This window comes from Pristis pectinata, chromosome 19 (assembly GCF_009764475.1).
Source record: "Pristis pectinata isolate sPriPec2 chromosome 19, sPriPec2.1.pri, whole genome shotgun sequence".
In the NCBI taxonomy this organism is placed as follows: domain Eukaryota; kingdom Metazoa; phylum Chordata; class Chondrichthyes; order Rhinopristiformes; family Pristidae; genus Pristis; species Pristis pectinata.
The window spans coordinates 40539171-40560454 of NC_067423.1; the positions used below are offsets into that span (position 1 = coordinate 40539171).

Sequence of the window (21284 nt, forward strand, 5' to 3'; positions counted from 1 at the left end):
AGATTTCCATATTTTACAGAGTTGATCAAGAAAAGAAATGGTTATTTCAGAAAAGTGTGGCATAAATACTGAAATTAGAAGTGTGGAAGGAGGACATTCAGCCATTCACTCTCCATCACCTACTTTGCAGGGAAAGCAATTAATCTCAATCCCTTTCCCAAATTCCTGCAATTTTTTTCCCCTTGTGTCTACTTCCCGCACCCTTTGAAGCAGTGCATGTTACACCATAACAATTTGCCTTTACACCCTCCCTAATGTTCAGTGCCCCGAACTGAACACAAGAAAATAGCAGGTGCAGGGCACCAGGCTCCTCAAGCCCGTCCCACCATTCAGTATGAACATAGCTGATCTATGCTGGCCTCGACTCTTCTGTGTCAGTTCCCATGGCCCTTAATTCTTCCAATTTTTCAAATATTTATCTATCCCAATTTTTCAAATATTTATCTATCTCCACCTTAAGTGATCTGGCCTCCACAACCCTCTGGGGCAGAGAATTCCAAAGATTCACTACCCTCTCAGTAAAGAATTTTCTCTGCGCCTCAGTTTCTGATGACTGGCCCCTTATTTTGCAACTATGTCCCCTTGTTAGCGACTCTCCCACCAGTGAAAACATCTCAATATCCACCCTGACAAGCCCCCCTTCTAGTCAGTGAATAATCTAGACTTATCTTCCTTATTCTTTCTCCTTTATTAGGAAAACCAAGGTTCTTGTGCTTTTTTTTAAATTACACGTTAACTTTGCTTCCCTCACCACTGCAGGTATATGTAACCTTGTGGAATTACGGTGCAATAAAAGCAACACGACTCCAAAGAAAGAAAAAAAACAGCACTGGGCACTTTCTCTCTCAGGATACAAGATGCTCCAAAAAAAGATAGGGAAAGATAAAAAGCAGTGGGGTGGCAGTATTAATTACAGAAGGTAATTACTAGGTGAAGCACTAGGGACAATGGGCAATCTTTAAAGAGCGGATGTTTCAGATTTAGGCTAGGTATAGTCCCACAATGGGAAAGCCAGAGTTCCCCAAGTGCCAAAAAAGACAAAGAAAGATAAAGGGTGTATGACGCATTTTAGGTTTAAGTAAAAACTAGTAAGAACCAAGCTTAATACGGTAATTTAAGAGGAGGAACAAAGACCAAAATAAGATGAATGAAGGGTGTTTGAGAAGAAAAAGGCAGCGGACACAAAAGAATTCAAAAGTCTTCTATTTGCATTCAAATAGGAAAACCAGGTAAGAGAAGAGCTAATGCCAAGGATAAAGGAACAATATCATGCACGGACACAAAAGGCTCTGGAACACTAGATACAAAGCATGCAATTGTCTTTGTCAAATAACAGGGTGCTGCTAAGATGTCAATAGAAGGACTAGCAGCAGAGGTAATGGATGGTGTGAAAGTTCATAAGATGAAGGCTTAAGAAAGAATGACTACATTGAAGTCTAGGTCCAGATGAGATGCACAAGGAGGTGGGTGAAAGTTGCACAAGGCCTTGCCATACATAATCTTCAAAACTCCTTTGACACAGGGGAGAGCATAAGAACACAGGGAAATGACAAGTGTAACACCTTGCTCAAAAAAGAGTGCCAGAACATGCCAGGCAACCACATGACTGTCAGTTTAACTTGGTGCAGCAAAGCTTCAGAAACAATAATGGAGAATTTTGAGTTGGTAAAGGAGAGCCAACACAGATAGGCAAATCATTTTGGCTTAACCGACTGTGATTTTTTGATGAAGCAAATGCAGAAAATGTTGTCTACATGGACATTCAGAAGATACTTGATGAAGTCCCACACAAAACGTAGTTTAGCAAAATCAAGGCTCAAAGAATTAAAGGGTCTTAACAGTAAATAGGAGACATAGTGATCCTCAGGAGTCAGTTTCAGGACCAAGATTTTTTCTGGTTGTATTAATAGCTTTCATGTAGATGTGCAGGGTAATGTGTGTGTGTGTGTGTGTGTGTGTGTGTGTGTGTGTGTGTGTGTGTGTGTGTGTGTGTGTGTGTGTGTGTGTGTGTGTGTGTGTGCGCGCGCGCGCGCGCACATGCACAGTCAACAAGAGGAGGTAGCAACAGACCGCAAGAGGGTATAGTCTGGCTGAATGGATAGCCAAGTGACAGATGAAAGTTAATATGGAAAAGTGCAAGGGAATATACTTTGGCAGAAAGAATGACAGACAATGTTGACTAAATGGCACACTTCTATAAAGTGTGCAGGAACAAAAGGACCTAAGTGCATATGTGCATAATTATTTGAGGTCCAGGAGCATATTGAGAGAATAGTTAGTAAAGCATGTCAGATTCTGAGAATCATAAATAACGGTAGAGTACTAAAGCAGGGAAGTTATGTTGAATCTGTACTAAACATAGCTGGGCCATAACTGGACAATTGGATCCATTTCTGCTTACCACATTTTAGGAAAAAACGTTAAGATCCACAAAGGGTACAAAAGAGATCTACTAAACCGGTTCCAGACTAAGCTGGACAAGAATCTGGGGTTGTTCTCCTTGGAACAAAGCCGGTTGAAAGGTGATTAGATGAATGTGCACAAGATCACACTGATTCAGGTAAGGTAAACAGAGGGAAGCTCTTCCCAATAGCAGGTGGTTCACGGACTGGGGAACCATTTCACATCTTGTCAGGGGAATAGAAAATCATTTTCTCAATTCAGCAGTTGGGATCTGAATCATGCTTGTAAGCAGAGTTGAAACTAAATCTGTCTCCAAAAGGAAATTGAATAGGCACCTGATGGACAATAATTTGCAAGGCTGTGGGGAAACAGCAGGGGAATGAGACTGATGGGGTTACTCTATAAAGAACCAACATTGATTAAGTAAGCCAAATGGCCTCCCATGCTGTAATAATTCCATGATTATAATTCTATTTTATTCCCTGATGGGCAATTCTATCATTATTTTGCCGTAATGTACTGCTTCTATTTGTCATTTGCTTTAGCTAATGCATATTGGCATTTTTACATGTTCAGACATTTCCAAGAAGCAAGAGTTGGGTGGGGAGCCCACTTGACCTTCAATCAGGAGTGCTGTTCACAATATAAAAAGAATAGAAGACTCGCCCAGTTTATGGAAATTGCATTTTCACTGAGAAACAATGTTGGAGAGAAAGGTTGAACTATAACATCAGAAAATAAAATTTGGTGCAATAGAGAATGATGGCAAATTTTGGAGCAAGTAGACAGCTTTATTCTGTATTTGGTCATACCATTTTAAATGCGAGAGTTCCTGCAAATATCAGTTACCCAAAGTGAGAAAAAACTCATAAGAACCAAAAATTCTCACCTCAGTCCACACAAATAATAACAATGTTTGTTTTAAAACAGTGGACTATATTAAAAATGAGAAGGATCCTCAAGCCCCATTTTGCCCTCATCCACACCATCAGCCTGTTTGCTCTTATCCTTCTTAGATATCAGTTTTAATTTCCCTAAATTAAAACATCTACAGCTGTTTCTCAAATGATTCCAATGCCCCCAGTGTCAATCAGAATACGTCACACATGGCCTGGTCCTCCTTTACTAATGCAAATACATAATAAGAGCAGTAGGCCATTTGGCTCCTTGTTATTCAATATCATGGAGAACCAGCAAAGAAGAGATGTTCCCCATATCACTCAGTTCCCTCATCTTTCAAAAATGCATTTAATTCCTTTTTGACTGTCCCCAGTGATCTAGCCTTCACAACCCTTCGTGGCAGAGAATTCCAGAGATACACCAGCACCATTCCAGGTTTGCATTCTGAACTTGGAGGGTGCAGTATCAGAGTGGTTGAGTTACTGGACAAACTGCTAGAAGCCTGGGCAATTGAACTGTATTAGCTGTAGAATTTAACTTCAAGTACTCAAATAAAAATTTGGAATGGAAAACTGATGAAATCTGGAGCAATGCACAAAAAGTGCTGAAGGAACTTAGCAGGTTAGGCAGCATCCATAGAGGGAAATAAACAGATGACGTTTTGGGCCGAGACCCTTCATCAGGACCGGAAAGGAAGAGTGCAGAAGCCAGAATGTGGGGGGAGGGGGAGGAGCACACGCAGGCAGAGGGTACGTGAGTCCAGGTGATGGGTGAGTCCAGGTTGGGGGGGGGAGGGGGAGAAGATGTAATAAGCTGTGAAGTGACAGGTGCCTCTCCTACCTATCACCTCTCAGCTTATTACATCATCCCCCCCCCACCTACCTTCCTCCTGCCCCCTCACCTGGACTCGCCTATCACCTGAACTCGCCTACCCCTGCCTGTGTGTGCTTCTGCCCTCTTCCTTTCCGGTCCTGATGAAGGGTCTCGACCCGAAACTTCAACTGTTTATTTCCCTCCGTAGATGCTGCCTGACTTGCTGAGTTCCTCCAGCACTTTTTGTGTATTGCTGCAGATTCCAGCATCTGAAGGATTTGTTGTGTCTCGGATGACATCTGCAGCCAGGATAGCTACTATTACCACATTTGAAAATAAAAAAACAAAAATTAATTTTACCTGATTAGTGCTTTAAAATCTGTAGGTAATTAACAATAAAAATTGAAGAATGTTAAAGTCAATGAAGTGGATTTCAACAAGGAGGATTTACTTCCTACTCCAAAGTTAAAAGGTTCTGCTTTACCTCTTGCAGGTTCTGATCTTCTTGTCCCCAGGAGTTCAGGGTATGTGCTCTTGAGTCACTTACAATGAAATTCACCTAAAAAAAATCAAATCCAGAAATTAAACAAAACACATATCTGGATTGAATTTTAAAGTGAATTAAGATGAAATAATGCTGTAAACTTTCATCAGAACATGGATGATACACAGCTACAATTCCAACACTTTTTGAAAATGATAATTGCCAAATTTCTGAGAGATACATCTACAACTCGTTTCACTCACATTGTGTGTACTGATTAAGTAAGGTTGTCTCATTTCCCACAATCAGTGATCCATGCTCTTGGGCACAGATTATAATAGTGTGTGGAAAGCATTAAATACATTGCTCAATTCATACTTTTGTAAAGGACATCATTTTAAAAACGGAGCCAGGTCAGTTGACTATTTTATTTCTTCATGGATAAATATTCCATTATACAGCAACTCTCCCTCACTTGCACTCCTTTTTAAAGCAACTGAGAAAGCAGAAAGCCCATCCAAACCTAAGCATTGTAAATTGTTACTTTTGCTGACTCCTGCAGTGACATGATGATTAAAATTGGGTTCCACACAAGCGTACACTGAACTTGAAAGCATTTGTGGACCTTGAATGTGGTTCTCTTCATTAGGATATTACAAGTTCCCACAAAATAGGCTTGTGTATAAATTCATAAACATTTGAAGTCAAGGAAATTAGAGTGTCATATAGAAGTACATTACTGTGCAATTAATTTTGGATTGCTCAAAGAGTCATCACAGTGATGATAGGCCAGAAGCTACCTCAGGTGCTGTGACCTTCCCGGGTTCCATGAAGTACAGCAAAAAAATAATCAGGGATCTATTTACGTAAGATCCCCATCAGCTTTCACTTATTATGCAAAAAGTTTCAAATTCAGGGAGACAAATACTGAGATTAGGGTCAAACCTCTGCAAATTTTGGAGTAAAGAGAATGAAATAGAAATAATTGTTAAAATTGAAATCTGAGCAAATAACACCCAATACGTATACGATGGTAAGCTGAGAACCGTAGCCCTTGCTAGTTTAGTGGAAAAGTAGAAAATCCAATGGTATACTGAAAAGATCTGTTACAGTGAAAGGCTGACAAAAGGTGCAGAACAACTAACAGAATTTAAAAAGACAATTAAAAGAAACAATTAAAAATAAGCAATGGAACAGGAAAACCAAAAAGGCATGAACCAAAATGGCTGTACAATTCCAAATAGGAATGGGGATGGTGTGGAGAGAGTACATTAAACTCTGGCAATAATTGCGGGGCAAAAATAGTTTTAAAGAAACAAGGTAAATACTAAAACATGTCATGTTTGCAGCTCCAAAATCAACTACATAACAATGGTTATTTCTGCTCATTTACTCATCTTACTCAAAAAGACATTTTGAATGGAGTGTCTTCAAAACATAAGTAAATATGTTTAACTGTAGGAACACCAAAAGCACTCCAAAACACTCTGTTGATTATAAAACAGTTACAGAAGAAACCATTAAAGTATTATTTTGGTCAAGTATGAAGAGTGTACTGGTACAAAAATTCATGAGCTCCTCCACATTACTTTCTAATACATGTACAACACTCGTTACAGCTTGTCCACTATTATTTTTGTCTGGGTAATTTCAAAAATGTAATTTGTCCCAAATTTAAACAAATATTTGTCAACTATATTTAGTATCTCTAACAAATACAGTACAGTGGTTATGTTACTGGACCGATAATCCTCAGAATTTGCCTAACATGGCAAGCTACCTCAAGAGAGCAGCTCATTTTCACCTTCTCAGAGCAACTAGAGATAACCAATAAACAACAGCCATTTTAGTAATGCCCAAATCCTGCTGATGAATTAACAGAAGTAGTACATCTGCTTTGAGTTTTGCAGAATGCTTACATTGGATCTATAATCAAGTAATGATACAACAATCATTTCCTGCAATCATCACCATTAAATTGCTGTTGAACAAGGTACTGCGCATAGAAATAATTTGATCTCAATAGCATTGCTCACAAGAAAAAAGACGTGTCCTTCAGTTTAAGGTTAAGGATTGGCTGAAGGCTTCTAAAAAGGAATAACTCATGTGTACCAATATTAACCTTCCGTTTTTAAAGAAGTCTACATAATACTACTAAATATTTGCATCGGGGGCCTGGTCCTGGAGGCGGTCAGGGGATCTTTTTTGGGTCGAGTCCTGATGCAGGGTCTTGACCGAAAACGTTGACTATGCTTGTAGACAGTAGAAAGGGAATTCCATGATTTTCACCCAGTGACTAAGAAGGAATGGCATTATATTTCCGAGTCAGGATAGTGTAAGACTTGGAGGGAAACTTGTAAGTATTGATGTTCCCACGTACCTGCTTCCCATGATAACGTGGAATGACAAATATTGCAGGTTTGAGAGGTCACGCTGAAGCCTTGGTAAGTTGCTGAAGTGCATCACGAAGACAGTGCACACAGTAGCTAGTGTGCTGGAAATGGGGAGTGAATGATTATGGGGGTGAATGCAGTGCCAATCAAGTGGACTTTGTTTTGGATGTTAACAAGCTTCATGAGTGAACTGCAGCATACACCATATAGTTTCACATATGTTCTGAAGATGCTGGACAAGGTTTGGTAAGAGTCATTTGTTCTGGGCCATAATGCACTGGATAATTGTTACTGATGACTTGAGGTTATTGACAGCAGGATGTAAACATCTCACTGAATGTCACTGGGAGGAGGCTAGCTTCTCTCTCATTAGGAATGATTACTGGCTGGTACTCATGTGAATGCAAGTGTTATTTGTCACTTACCAGCCCAAGATTGAATGTCATCCTAAATGCAGGCACAAGCAGCTTTACCACTTGAGGAGCTGCACTGAATTGAACAAAGTGCAGTCATCAGCAAATACCCCTATATCTAGAAGGTCACTGATGATGTAGCTAGTTGGGTGTAAGACAACACTGAGGAGCTTAACCAGCGATGTCCTGCAGCTGACCAGGCTGGCCTCTATCTTCCTTTTGCACCAGTTCTGGCTCCATTCAGTTGAGAGCTTTTCCCCATTGATTTCACTTTTACAACACCACTTTGATGCCACATTCAGTCATGTTGCCATGATGCCAAGGGCAGTTACACCTGCCTTGGCTGTTTTGACTTTTTTTGGTCGAAGGTTGTAAAACACTTGAATCAAGTAGGTAAAACAAACTGAGCACTAGTAAGTAAATGAAAATAGACTGAAGGGCTGGAAACTGGTCAGACTGAACTGATCTTGTATTTTATGGACGGGATAGACACTCGAGAAATTTTCCACCTTATCACTCCATTCCAGTGCTGGGATTATACCAGAACAACCTGACCAGAAGCTTCACTAATTCTGCAACACAAGCATTTGCCATTTCAGAGGCCCATATCCTTTGCCATATCGTCAAATGAGCAATTTCATGATATCACATAGAGTGAATCAAGAAGGCTGGTTTCGTTAATGTTAGAGACCATACTTGGCAGGTCTAAACACAGATGATTCCAAGTATTCCCAGTCTCATTTTTGGGACTTCTCACCTTTTGAGGTTTGGGACATTCATGGTGTCCCTTTCTTTTGCTCGTTCTTTAACTGTACACCACCAAGTCTGTGGTGAGCCTTCAGAGCTTTAATCCATATAGTTTACCAAAAACTCATTTTTTCCAATATTTACAAGTTAGAGATTTTCTTCAATCTCAATTACACTCTTTTCCTATGAGTCCTGATAAAAATTTACTAGATGCAATTTTTAATTTGAAGCCTTTTCATGATGGCTCAATATCTAATATTTATGACAGATTATTAGGCATGAGTAAGGTTCCATTAGACAAAATTAAAAATGCCCGGGAACAAGACTTGCGGATTTCAATTTCTGAGGAAACTTGGAATGAAATTTTTAAATTGGTTAATACTTCGTCATTATACGCCTGTCCCTCTCTCCTTCAATTTAAAATGGTCCATAGAGCTCACTTGTCTAAAGACAAACTATCCCGTTTTTATTCGGATATATCTCCTGACTGTGACAAATGCAATAATGGAGAGGCTTCTTTAATTCACATGTTTTGGACGTGTCAGAGTCTTAAAAAAAATTGGACAGAGGTGTTTCAAACTTTTTCTGTGCTTTTTAAAATAAATTTTAAACTTAATCCTTTGACTGCATTATTTGGGATTGTCAGAGAAAAAGATACAACTTTGGAGGCTTCTGATCTACACATTCTGTCTTTTATTTCTCTTATAGCCAGGAGGGCTGTGTTGCTTAAATGAAAGGAAGTCAACCCGCCTACTCACGCTCAATGGTTACGGGATGTTATTGCATACCTCAATTTAGAAAAGATCCGTTGTTCAATTCTTGAATCTTAGACTTTCAAACCCTGTGGGGACCTTTTTTTGAATTAAAAAGGTGACTAAAGTACAAATATTGGCTGATATCGTTATGTGTCAAGGGTCTTTCCTTGTCATTTTTTTTAACCAAACAGCTCCGGTTTTGGTAGTGGGTTTAGATTTTTTTAATAATAAAATTATTCCAATTTTTTCTTTATTAATTAATTATCACATGTGAGTATTAATATTGAGTATTGTGATCTCAAGCACGATTTAACACAATGTATTCAGTAGTATTTATATTCTCTTTTTGATTCATGTACTCTGTATTTTCTTTGTGGAATTAATAAAAATATTGTAAAAGAGCTTTAATCTGATCCATTGATTGTAGGTTTGCTTGCCCATTTATAGAATGTTGCTTCTGCTATTTAGCACATACTGTAGATAATGCCTTGCAGTTTCAATAGTTTGGCCCTTTTTGTTTGCATAATGCAGCCCCTAGCACATTCTGATATTTTCCACATTGATCTACGGCTAGTTACCTTTATTGCTGTCAGTGTTGGATTGAGACATATACCAGGTTAGAGAACTTGCAGCCAAAGATAAAGCAAGATTACCCCAAGTGAGGACTGTGGTGAAATACAATTCTACTGCTGCTGATAGTCCACAGTATCTCACAACTGCCCTGTTCTGAGGTTCTGGGTCTGTTTTGAATCCATGCCTTTTAACATAGTTGGACACACAGCATGAAGGGAGTGGGGGGGGGGGGGGGTGGCGGTGGTGATGGTCCTCAATGTGAATTTTTTTGTCTCCAATAGGATCCCCATGCCATTTCTTCCCAACTGAGTCACTACCTCTGCTGCATCTTACCTGCCAGTAGTACAGGCCAGATGCAGAGGTGGTGATGGAAGAGCTTGAACCATTGGCCAAATGGTATTGATCAATAAATGCAACACATTAGCCAGTTGCTTGCCTAGTCTGTGGAACAGCTCTTCCAACTTTGGCACATCATCTGATGTGCATGTTCACTCCTATCGTTTCAAGGTCAGTAGCAACTACCACAGCTGGATTGAAGTAGATGAGATCAAATAGGTTTCCTCTCCAACTGCCGCAGACTCAGAATGGCAGCAATGCTTTTCAAAGCTCAACCCATCAACCAGTAGCGATGGTATCAAGCCATTCTTGGTGGTGGACAATGAATACCCCCCACTCAGAGTACCTTTACTGCATCTTCCAAAAGATTGTTCAACATAAAGCAGTGCTGATCCATCACATGGTAGTAGTTGGCAAAAAGTTGCCTTACCCTACTTTTGGCCTGATGCTTCAATGGATCCTAGTACTCCCTGGAACACACTCTCAGCACTTTAGCTATCGTGTTGCCTCCTCTGGTGATCTAACTTGCTAGTGGGTCTGGACATATCCAAAGTTAGTAATGAAGAAATTGGGAATGTAATAAAAGGGTTTAATTGCCCAGCATATAAAATAGTGAAACATTTTTGCAACAACTTAATTTCATAATCATCAATATTGATATGAATTTTTTCACTGCAGAGTTAATTAACTGAACCCAAATCCACCATGGCAGGATTTGAATTTGCATCTCCAGATGATGATCCCAGGATTCTGGATTACTAATCCAATAACATAACCAATACTCTACATTACCCTCAAATCATCTTCAGATGGGTATTTGTTTTGTAATTACACTTGCTGACATTTGGGCCCAAAATTGGAATTGACAGGGACAGAAGACAGGCAATATTGCCTTGTTCAGCAGTTATAATTTTTGTGTTCATTAGAACTGTATACTAAGACATATGTATTAGGTAACTGAAACATTTCCATGTGGTTTGCATCCCCACCCATGTCTAAATTTACCCCAATAATCCTTCCTTAGGAAATTGCCTGTTTACAAGTTACAAACAAAATATTGGGCTCTCTTCCAGGCTCTAGATCCTTGTGTTTCCATTGTTAATTATTCCATTTCAATTCAGTACACAGCAAAAAAAAGTCTCAATGGACATTTATTTTTACTTACCCTGGTTGCACCCATTAATTGCTTTGGAGCAACTGTTAGCAGCCTTTGGTCACCAGATGTTGACATCATGCTGCTTAATGTTGCTGGCTGAGATACACAGGGAAATTAAATAGAACAACATATTTTATACAGGAATTGTAATATCTTCAAAATGGAATGCCAACATTCCAGGAAACACACACAGCCCAAAGCATATTTCGGTAGTGTAGAGACTACCAATGCCCTGTTGTACCTGTACCCAATCAGCTCATCCCACTCTCCTTTTCCTCATAGAACTGTACATTTTTCTTTAGGTATTCTATCCAGTTTCCTGTTTTTTGAATGGTTTTGAATGATTGAATCAGTTTTTACCAATTTTTCAGACCAAAGCTTGTTCTAAAAACCAATCAACATCAATTCTTTGCCAATTTTCACAAATCAAGCTAATGAACTGTCTCTTTCCGCCACTCCCATACTATTAACATCCTTATAATTAACTTTTTTCATTAAATCTTCTTTGCTCCAAGGTCAATCCCAGCCTGTCCCTCTCTCCACCTAACAGTTAAAACCAAAGCAATCAAATTTGCAGCGTATTTTAAATACCCTACAAGAGACAATGTTGGGAGCCTCCAGGCAGACTGCGTAAGTGAGCACAGTTTTCAATTTCAATGCAGCACAGCAATTTCACCTTGTAGTTTTATAAACACCAAATTAAGCTCACACCATCTTAATAATCTAGTCTTCAGAATCTTTTTTCAAAAAGTCATGAGCAATGCCAGAAGAAGAGCAGGAGAATATATTTTAACCTATATTAGCAAGGATTATGAAATAGTTTTATTCCTAAACAGAGAAACTGTATTTTGGTAGTTATTTAACTGATCTACACTCTGCTGAAAAAGAAGAGATAAAATGTACAAAATTATGCCTCACACATTTCAGCCATCAGCAGTACTATTATTTTGTATTGAATACTGCTAACTACTGTTCCAGAGTCAATCATTGCTCAGTTCTTAAACTATATTCCATTTCCCACTTTTTCAAAACATTCCAACACTTAAATATTTGTGAGTGAAGAAAAAAGAAGGGCTGTGCTATCCAACAAATGCCAAACTACTGACTGAGTAGACTGATGTATCAGCAAGTTATCAGCCACAGAGGAGCCTTCTTTTTTCCCCATATCCATTTAACAACTAACTTACTGCATGTCCTTTATTAACAGGGCTCATTACATGACTGCTGCCAGGAATGAGCAACTTACTTCACCCAGAATTCATCATGTATTCCCAGAGCGTGGCGCTTTTGAAATAATTCCTCATCAGTATCCCCAGTACTCTTTCCACCGTACCATAACCCAACCCTTGCCCTTTCTTCCACATTCTGCCAAAAGGCTATTGTCTAGCCTTTGTAAAACAATGCTGCCCAGACCACAACCACCCACTTCACCAACTCTGCTGACAAGAGTGCTGTCCCATCTGCCCCCACCCACCTGTAATGTAGACCACTGGCCCACTAGTCCCAAGCCAGCTTCCCACCCACTGCCTAGTCCCTAGCCTCCAGGCCCATCTGCTTCCCAGATCCTAGTTGCTCCTCCCTTCCCACAGACCAAAAGTCACCCACCCCTCACCCAGATCCTAATGCCTGATTGCTCATCCATTCCAAATGCCCAAACCAACACTCCACAGACTTGAGCAACCCATCCCTCCCACGTCAAGGAACATACACCCCCCTTCACACCCACTCCTTTGAATCATCCCTCTGCACTCCCACCTCATCCTAGGCACTCCCACACGTGCTCCAACCTCATCCTAATCTCACCACCCCTCCCCTACACAGGCTCGCTCCTCATCCGAGACTCAACCCCAACCCAACTCACTCCCTCCTCATCCTAGACAACGCCCCAACACACACACACTCCCTCCCCGTCACCCCCTCCCAAGACCCCCGACCCCTCCCAACGCTCCCTCACTCTGATCCCCTCCCCCCAACGCTCCCTCACCCCTGATCCCCTCCCCCACGCTCCCTCACCCCGATCCCCTCCCCCACGCTCCCTCACCCGATCCCCTCCCCCAATGCTCCCTCACCCCTGATCCCCTCCCCCAACGCTCCCTCCCCGATCCCCTCCCCCACGCTCCTTCTCCCCGATCCCCTCCCCCACGCTCCTTCTCCCCGATCCCCTCCCCCACGCTCACTCTCCCCCGATCCCCTCCCCCCACGCTCCCTCACCCCAGATCCCCTCCCCCAACACTCCCTCACCCCAGATCCCCTCCCCCAACACTCCCTCACCCCTCTCCCTCACCCCAGATCCCCTCCCCCAATGCTCCCTCACCCCAGATCCCCTCCCCCCCCAACGCTCCCTCACCCCAGATCCCCTCCCCCCCCAACGCTCCCTCACCCCAGATCCCCTCCCCCCCCAACGCTCCCTCACCCCAACCCTCCCTCACCCCGGATGAGGTGGGAGCCTGGGTGGGGGGGTGGTGAGATTAGGATGAGGTGGGAGCCGGCGGGGGGGGGGGTGGTGAGATTAGGATGAGGTGGGAGCCGGTGGGGGGGGGGGGTGGTGAGATTAGGATGTGGTGGGAGCCGGTGGGGGGGGGGGGGTGGTGAGATTAGGATGAGGTGGGAGCCGGTGGGGGGGGGGGGTGGTGAGATTAGGATGAGGTGGGAGCCGGTGGGGGGGGGGGGGTGGTGAGATTAGGATGAGGTGGGAGCCGGTGGGGGGGGGGGTGGTGAGATTAGGATGAGGTGGGAGCCGGTGGGGGGGGGGGTCTACAATGAGGGGGGAGTGCAGGGGGATGATTCCAAGGAGTGGGTGTGAAGGGGGTTTATCCCCAGACCCCACCCCGGCCCTCCCGGCCGTGCTCTATCCCCGTCCCGTTGCGGGCAGCGCCTCTCACCAGTTTCCTGGCCGGGAAGATGTCGTACATGATGCGGCAGTACTCCATGGCCGACTCCACGGCGCAGGTCCACAGCGACTTGGCGATGGGTGCGAGCGGGATGATGCCCGGGGCCCGGTTCTTGGTGAACATGTCGAACTCCACCGTCTGCCGGCAGGACTCGGCCATGTACGGGCAGTGATCCACCACGAACACCGTCTTGTGCGCCTCGGAGAACAGCTTCATCCTGGCTGCCGGGGCGGTGGGAGGGCGACGAGCCGCGGCCCAGGGGGGCTTCTCTCCGCCGCCTCAGCCGACGGGGCCTCGGCGCTCAGGCTCCGGCCGAACCGCAGCGGTCGCCGGGCAACCGTCATCCTCGAGCATGGCGGGAAGGCCAAGATGGCGGGTCGGGAGCGAGCGTCGGGTGTCGTTGGGGTCGGCGGCGCGCACGTCCCAGGTTGTGGAGCGAGCATTGTGTTGTGGTGCGTCGGCGGCGCGCACGTCCCGGGGGTGGAGCGAGCATTGTGTTGTGGTGCGTCGGCGGCGCGCGCGTCCGGGGGGGGCGAGCGTCGTGTGTCGGTGGGTCGGCGGCGCGCACGTCTCGGGGGGGGGGCGTCGGACACGCGCACGTCCTGGGCACGTCATGGTAACGGCCCCGGGGGCGCGCCTGGCATGGAGCGGGCATTGGGGAGGGGGGGGGGGGCTGCTCGGGGGCGCGCCAGGCCCAGAGCGAGCACCAACAGGGTGGACTGTCGGGTGCGCGCCTGGTCCGGGGTGGACATTGCGCGGTCACGGGGACGGGGGCTGGTTGGGGGGGCGCGCCAGTCCCAGAGCGAGCACCAACAGGGTGGACTGTCGGGTGCGCGCCTGGTCCGGGGCGGACTTTGCGCGGTCACGGGGTCGGGAGCGAGCATTGCGGGTTGACGGGCCGAGCCTGTGGGACTGGTCAGCGGTGCTGCCGCCCTCGCACTGGGCAGCGAGCAGACTCGGGTGGCTCCGTCTCGGCCCCCTGTGCATCCCCTCCGCTCCTGGCTTCCCTTTATAACTCTCCGCCTCTCTCTGTTGTCGGGTCTGACTTCATGCTCTGCCGCGCAAGTGGCTTGATAACACTGTGAGGCACGTTTTCCCCCTTTAAAGGTAGTGTGGCACTGTATCTCTAGGTGGCAATCTGTGACTGATGATGGGACGTGTTGGAAACACTTAGCGGGCCAGGCAGCATCGGTGGGGGAAAGTTCAGATCAATGACACCTTCTTTCTTTTTAAATCTTTTTTATTAGTTTTCAAATTAATACAGGTTGATATATAGCATCAATATTTATACATGTAATACAAAGAGACCAGGATAACAATCACGGCAATAGATAATCATAAAGAACAATAAGATGTAAAAAAAAATCTGTAGATCCAACGATCTCTTAGTAAATATAATATAAAAGGAAAGAAAAAGATTTATTATATAAATTTTTTAAAAAACCCAAATCAATAGGAAAAACTAAACAATATAAACTAAACTAAACCAAAAAAATTCCAAAAAAAGAAACAAACAAAAAAAACTGGGCTAAAATTTCGCAGTAGAAACAGAGTAATATTATGTCGTCAACTCCGTTCCTCTAAGTTGGAAAGTTATTGAAAGGGGATCTACATCATGTGAAAATATTGAGTAAATGGACTCCAAATATCTTCAAATTTAAGCGAAGGATCGACAGTACCACTCCTAATTTTTTCCAAATTTAAACATGATATAGTTTGAGAAAGCCATTGAAAAGTAGTAGGGGGTATTGGATCCTTACATTTAAGCAAAATGGATCGTTTGGCCATTAATGTAACAAAAGCAATCATACAGTTAACGGAAGCAGATAAATGGCCAGATTCTATCCTTGGTAATCCAAAAATTGCAGTAATAGGGTGAGGTTGTAAATCGATCTTCAATACATTTGAAATAATGTTAAAAATGTCTTTCCAATATTTTTCCAAAAGAGGACAGGACCAAAACATATGTGAATGACACCCTCATCTGCATCTTCTCCACAACCTGCTGAGGATTGTTCTGACGAAGGAGCTTCGACCTGAAACATTAACTCTTGACCTCACAATCTACCTCATCGTGACCCTTGCACTTCATCTGTCCCCCTGCACTGCAACTCTGTGTGACTACAGCACCTCTCTGTAACTACAACACTATATTCTGCACACAAAGTGCTGGGGAACTCAGCAGATCGGGCAGGATCTATGGAGGGAAATGGAAATTTCCCTCTAAAGGAATAGAAATGTCTATTCCCTATGGAGGAGACATTTCCCTCCATTGATGCTACCTGACGTGCTGAGTTCCTCCAATACCTTCCTTGTTGCTCCAGATCTCCTGTGTCTCTATATACTGCATTGTTTTTCTTTTGACTACCTCAGTGTACTTGTGTATGGCATGATCTGTCTGGATGGCACACAAAACAAAAACTTGTCATTGTACATGTGAATAATAAACCAATCCAACTCTGTTCTCTTCCTACAGATGCAGCCTGACCTGCTGAGTAGTTCCAGCATTTTCTAATTTTATTTTAGATTTCCAGCATCTGTAGTTAATTGATTTTTGAGCATTTTCAGCACTTTCTATTTTTATTTTCAGATTTCCAACATTGCAGTTTTTTTAATTTCTAATCTATAACTGTTAACAGGTACAGAATTGAGATGGCAACTAAAAAAATACAACTCAGCTTTTGTGGTTGTTACTATACTCAAATGTTTATGTTTCTGAAATAAAGAATAAAACATTTGAAGCCGACTCCCAGTGCAAGTAGACCAAGGAATTTAACCTCCTTGAGGAAGAAACAAAAGAGAAGATCTGTGATGGGATGGAAAGTAGAGCATTGGCCAACTCTTCTGCCTGCATCAGCCAGCCAGTACTAATGATTACCACTAACAACCACAAAGCTACCAGATTGTCAAACTATCCTTCAGGGAAGAAAATCTGCCCTGGTTTGGTCTATTGTGTTCCTTCAGATCTCCCAAATATTGTTGACTTTTAAATCCCTCTGAAATGGCCTAACAAAGCTCTCAATTCAAGGGAAGTTTGGGGATGGCCAATAAATGCTAGCCTTGCCAGTCACGCTCAGATCTTAAAAAGTGAATTAATTAAAAGAAATAAGTATAGAAAATGCTGGAAAGATTCACGGGTAAGGCACCATTTGTGGAAAGAGGAACAGAGTTGATATTTCAGTTTGGAAATACTTCGTCAGAACTGGGAGAGATAGAAAAAAGTTCAGAAAAGGTGGTGGGAAGGATGAATAAGACAAAAGGAATATCTGTCAAATTAGAAGATGCTGTAGCTAGGCTTTAGCTCAGTAGTGCAGCTGCCACAGTACAAATATACAGTTCAGGTGAACCACTCTTAATGGGGTTGTGCCAGATTAAAATGTATGGAAGTTATTACCTGTTGTGGGAAAGGTAAATAAAGCTTTTTCATTTTATTTAATTGTTAGTTTAATTATCTTTTCAACAGCATGTTCCTTCTAGCATGGTCCCAGGCACAGTCGTCCCGCGGGAGGCCAGATCCAGCCGGGATGGCACAGGACTTCTCCCTGTGCAAGTGGCCACTGTGCTGGTAAAACAGTTTAGTCTCCAAAATGTTTAAGTAGCATTTTTGCTTTGCAGGGATTTTGAATTACACAAATGTTTTTGACAGCCAGAAGCTCAGGATCAGGCTCCTTTAGCTCTCAAAGCTGTTCTGTCCAGCAGGTGCCCTGGGCACACTAACTGGAACCAGCCTCCCAGGGGGAGACTGTGCCTAGGACCCTGTTGGAAAGAGCAGCTTGCTCCAGGGCGCAGGCAACTGGTAATCTCATGGCAGGAGAAGTTACAGCCAAGCAAATGATGAAAGGGAAGATGGTATAGACTAGCTGTGACACTTTATTCTGATTCTGTATTTTACCCTGTACTACCTCAATGCACTGTGTAATGAATTGACCTGGTGTGCGAGACAAGTTTTCCACTGTACCTCGGTACAGGTGACAATAATAAACCAATACCAAAGGCTGTAAATGATGAGAAAGGGCGATTCCATTTCCCACGTGTTCCCTCCCTCTAGAATCGTCAAGACCTCACTTTCACCGTGTTCATCTTTCTAATTCACCCATAAAATTGTTCCATTTTAAAATAGGAAGAATGGAGGGAAGGTCATTTTTAACAATTAACAACCAACTTTCTGGAAATCAGCTTGGATCTGGTGTCATCAGCTGGGAATTTAGAGTCAGAGAGATACAGCATGGAAGTAGGCCTTCGGCCTACCAAGTCTGCACCGAACATTAAACCACCCATTCACATTAATCCTACCTTAATCCCATATTTTACTCTCCCCACACTCATCCACTCCCCCTAAACTTTCTGCTCTCGTACATACTATGGGCAATTTACAGCGGCTAATTAACCTGCACATCCTTGGGATGTGGAAGGAAACCGGAGCACTTGGAGGAAACCCACGTAATCAGAGGGAAAACTTGCAAACTCCAGAGAGACAGCACTCAAGGTCAGGATTGAACCCCGATCTCTACTGCTGTGAGGCAGTGGCTGTACTCGTCGTGCCACTATATTGGGATTTGTTCAAGGAATTTCCGGAGTGTTCTCAGTCCTGTGACTCAGTTCCGTCCTCAAGAATTCCTTTAGATAAATAAGTCGTTCAGTGACCAATGATTAGGCTAACCAACAAGAGGGAGTGCGTCCACCAACCCTTGACATTCAACAGGACCCCATCATCAACATTCTAGGGGTGGTGGGGGGAAGCCAGCCACATAAATGCTTAGGGATTATTATAAATTATTATAAATTAATTTCCACTTGCCTGAATTAGTGCAGCTTCAGAAACATTCAAGAAGCTTGACATCATGGCAAAGTAGCTAAGGCTGGTGCCTTATTTATTATTCCTAAACATTCACTTCCCCCACCACTGGTGCAGATGGCTGCAGTGTTTATCACCTACAATACGCACTGTAGCGATCCACCGTCTTTTTCAATTTCAGCTCCAAGGCCTACCACCTCTATCATCCGGAAGAACAAAGGCAGAAGGTGCGCGCCTCAGACTGTACTATGAGAGCACCTTCAAAAGACTGCCGTGATCCAAGCAGGTGACTCATCGCCACCTCCTCAAAGACAAACAGGGATAAGCAATAAATGCTGGCCTTGCAACGCCCATATCTCCTGAATCCCTCTCAATAGTATTTCCCAGGGCTCTATTTGTCCTGCATTTACTGCTTAACAAAAAATTGTCACTAGCCATTTTGAGTTTTTGGTTAAGACTGCTATGTATGTGCAGAAACCTCGAGAAGCAGGAGATTAACTCAGGCTTTAACAGGAGATGAAAATAAAGCAGATGTTTCAAATGCATGATTGGGGAAGTTATACTTGAACCATCTGGAAGAAATAGAAGTGAGAGTAAAGTCTCCAAAGTCTGAAAATATGTAAAATACGTCACAGAAAACACTGTGTAAATTCATTTTCACAAAAGGATAACTGATCAATAATAAATGTAAATGTGGCCAGAAAGTAGCACTGATTCAGAATATCAACCCTCAAACAAGCTGAATGTCTTTAATAACATTTGGAAGATTGACATCTGTTGAGGTTTTACAAATAAGAAGCAGTTTCAATAGGGAAGATAATTCCTTTGCTGGGGAATTCCAAACAAGAGGGAAGCTGAGTTATTCAGGGGTAAAATCAGGAAATAGCATATCATGAAAGGCAAATAGAATCCCATCTCTCTTCCACAAAGAGCTGTTGAAACTTTCAAGGCTGCCCTCAATAGATCTTTGCTAGGGAAGGATTTCAAAGCAAAGTTGTACAACTTAGATACTAATACGCCTTGATTCAATTGAATTGCAAGACAGATTTAAAGATTAGGCACGGATAGGTTCAGGGGATTGGGATATTATAGCCATTATGGAAACATGGCTAAGGGAAGGGCAGGATTGGCGGGTTAGTGTTCCAGGATACAGGTGCTTTAGGCGAGATAGAGGGGGAGGGAAGAGAGCAGGGGGAGTTGCTTTTTTGATTAAGGGGAACATCACAGGAGTAGTTAGAGACGACATTACTGAAGGATCATCTGGTGAGGATTTATGGATGGAACTGAGAAACAAGAAGGGGATGATCACCTTGTTGGGATTGTACTAATAGGCTCCCAAGTAGTCCTCAGGAACTAGAGGAACAAATGGGCAGGGAGATTGGGGAGAGATTGGGGCAGGCGCGGTGGTGTAGCGGTTAGTGTAACACTTTACAGCGCAAGCAACCTGGGTTCAATTCCAGCCGCTGTCTGTAAGGAGGTTGTACGTTCTCCCTGTGTCTGCATGGGTTTCCTCCGGGTGCTCCAGTTTCCTCCCACATTCCAAAGGCGTACGGGTTAGGAAGTTGTGGGTATGCTATGTTGGCGCCGGAAGCGTGGTGACACTTGCGGGCTACACCCAGAACACTCTACGCAAAAGAGTGACTAGGGAGAGAATAGGGCCCCTCAAAGACCAAGACAGAAATCTATGCATGGAGCCACTGGAGGTGGGCAGAGTTCTCAGTGATTATTTCTCCTCTGTTTTTACCTTGGAAAAAGATATGAAGACATGGGAACCTGGCAAAGTTAATGGAGATGTTTTGGGAGCAGTCCATATTACAGTAGAAGTTGTGTTGCATGTGTTATGATGTATGAAGGTAGACAAATCTCCAGGTCCAGACAAAGTATATCCAAGAACACTATGGAAAGCTAGGGAAGAAATTGCAGGAGCCCTCGCTGAGATATTTGCAACATTGCTATCCTCTGGTAAGGTGCCAGAAAACTGGAGGATAGCAAATGTTGTGCCTTTATTTAAGAAGGGCTGTAAAGATAGACCCGTTAGCCTAACATTCGTGGTAGGCAAGTTGCTGGAAAACAATCTGAAGGATAAGATATACTGTGGCGACTCACCTTACTGGTATCGAACCGGCTCCCGAGATCGCAAGCATCGTTGGAGGCCCTGACCCAAGATGGCACGGGGCCCTCCTTCTTCTCCATCGTTGGGCTAGGAAAGCCCGTGCGCGGGAAAGTCAGGTGACCCGCGCGTGACGTCAGCGTGGGAACTGAAGCGCGGGAAGAGTTTCGGTATTAAAAGGCGCTCCACGCCCCTGTCAATCAATTGACTTCTGATTCCAAGCAACAGACTCCGTGTCTTTATTCTATAGTAGTGTAGCTAGCCACTACAATACTTACATTTGGAAAGGCAGGGGTTGATTAGGGATAGTCAGCATGGTTTCGTGCATGGGAGACTTTGTCTTATGAATTTGATTGAGTTTTTTGATGAAGTGACGAGGAAGATTGATGGGGGAGGGCAATAGATGTAGTGTATATGGATTTCAGTAAGGCTTTTGATAATGTTCCGCATGGTAGGTTGTTCTGGAAGATTAGATCGCATGGCATCCAAGGAGAGCTAGCAAACTGAATACAAAA

General features: G+C 43.5%; 1 protein-coding gene across 4 annotated transcripts in view; it reads right to left on the minus strand.

Annotated features, from left to right (window-relative positions):
- ints13 (integrator complex subunit 13) overlaps positions 1-14243 on the minus strand; it is a 49087-nt gene extending 34844 nt beyond the window's left edge. For 3 of the 4 annotated variants that reach the window (XM_052033678.1, XM_052033679.1, XM_052033677.1), the window contains exons 1-3: positions 13856-14243; positions 10983-11069; positions 4601-4675 (exon numbers count right to left, since the gene is read on the minus strand). In XM_052033678.1, coding sequence (XP_051889638.1) covers positions 4601-4675; positions 10983-11069; positions 13856-14080 — 387 coding nt within the window. In that variant the 5' untranslated portion in view covers positions 14081-14243. The remainder of the gene's footprint in view (positions 1-4600; positions 4676-10982; positions 11070-13855) is intronic. The other variant, XM_052033680.1, reaches the window with a different exon arrangement.
- Positions 14244-21284: the final 7041 nt, after the last annotated feature.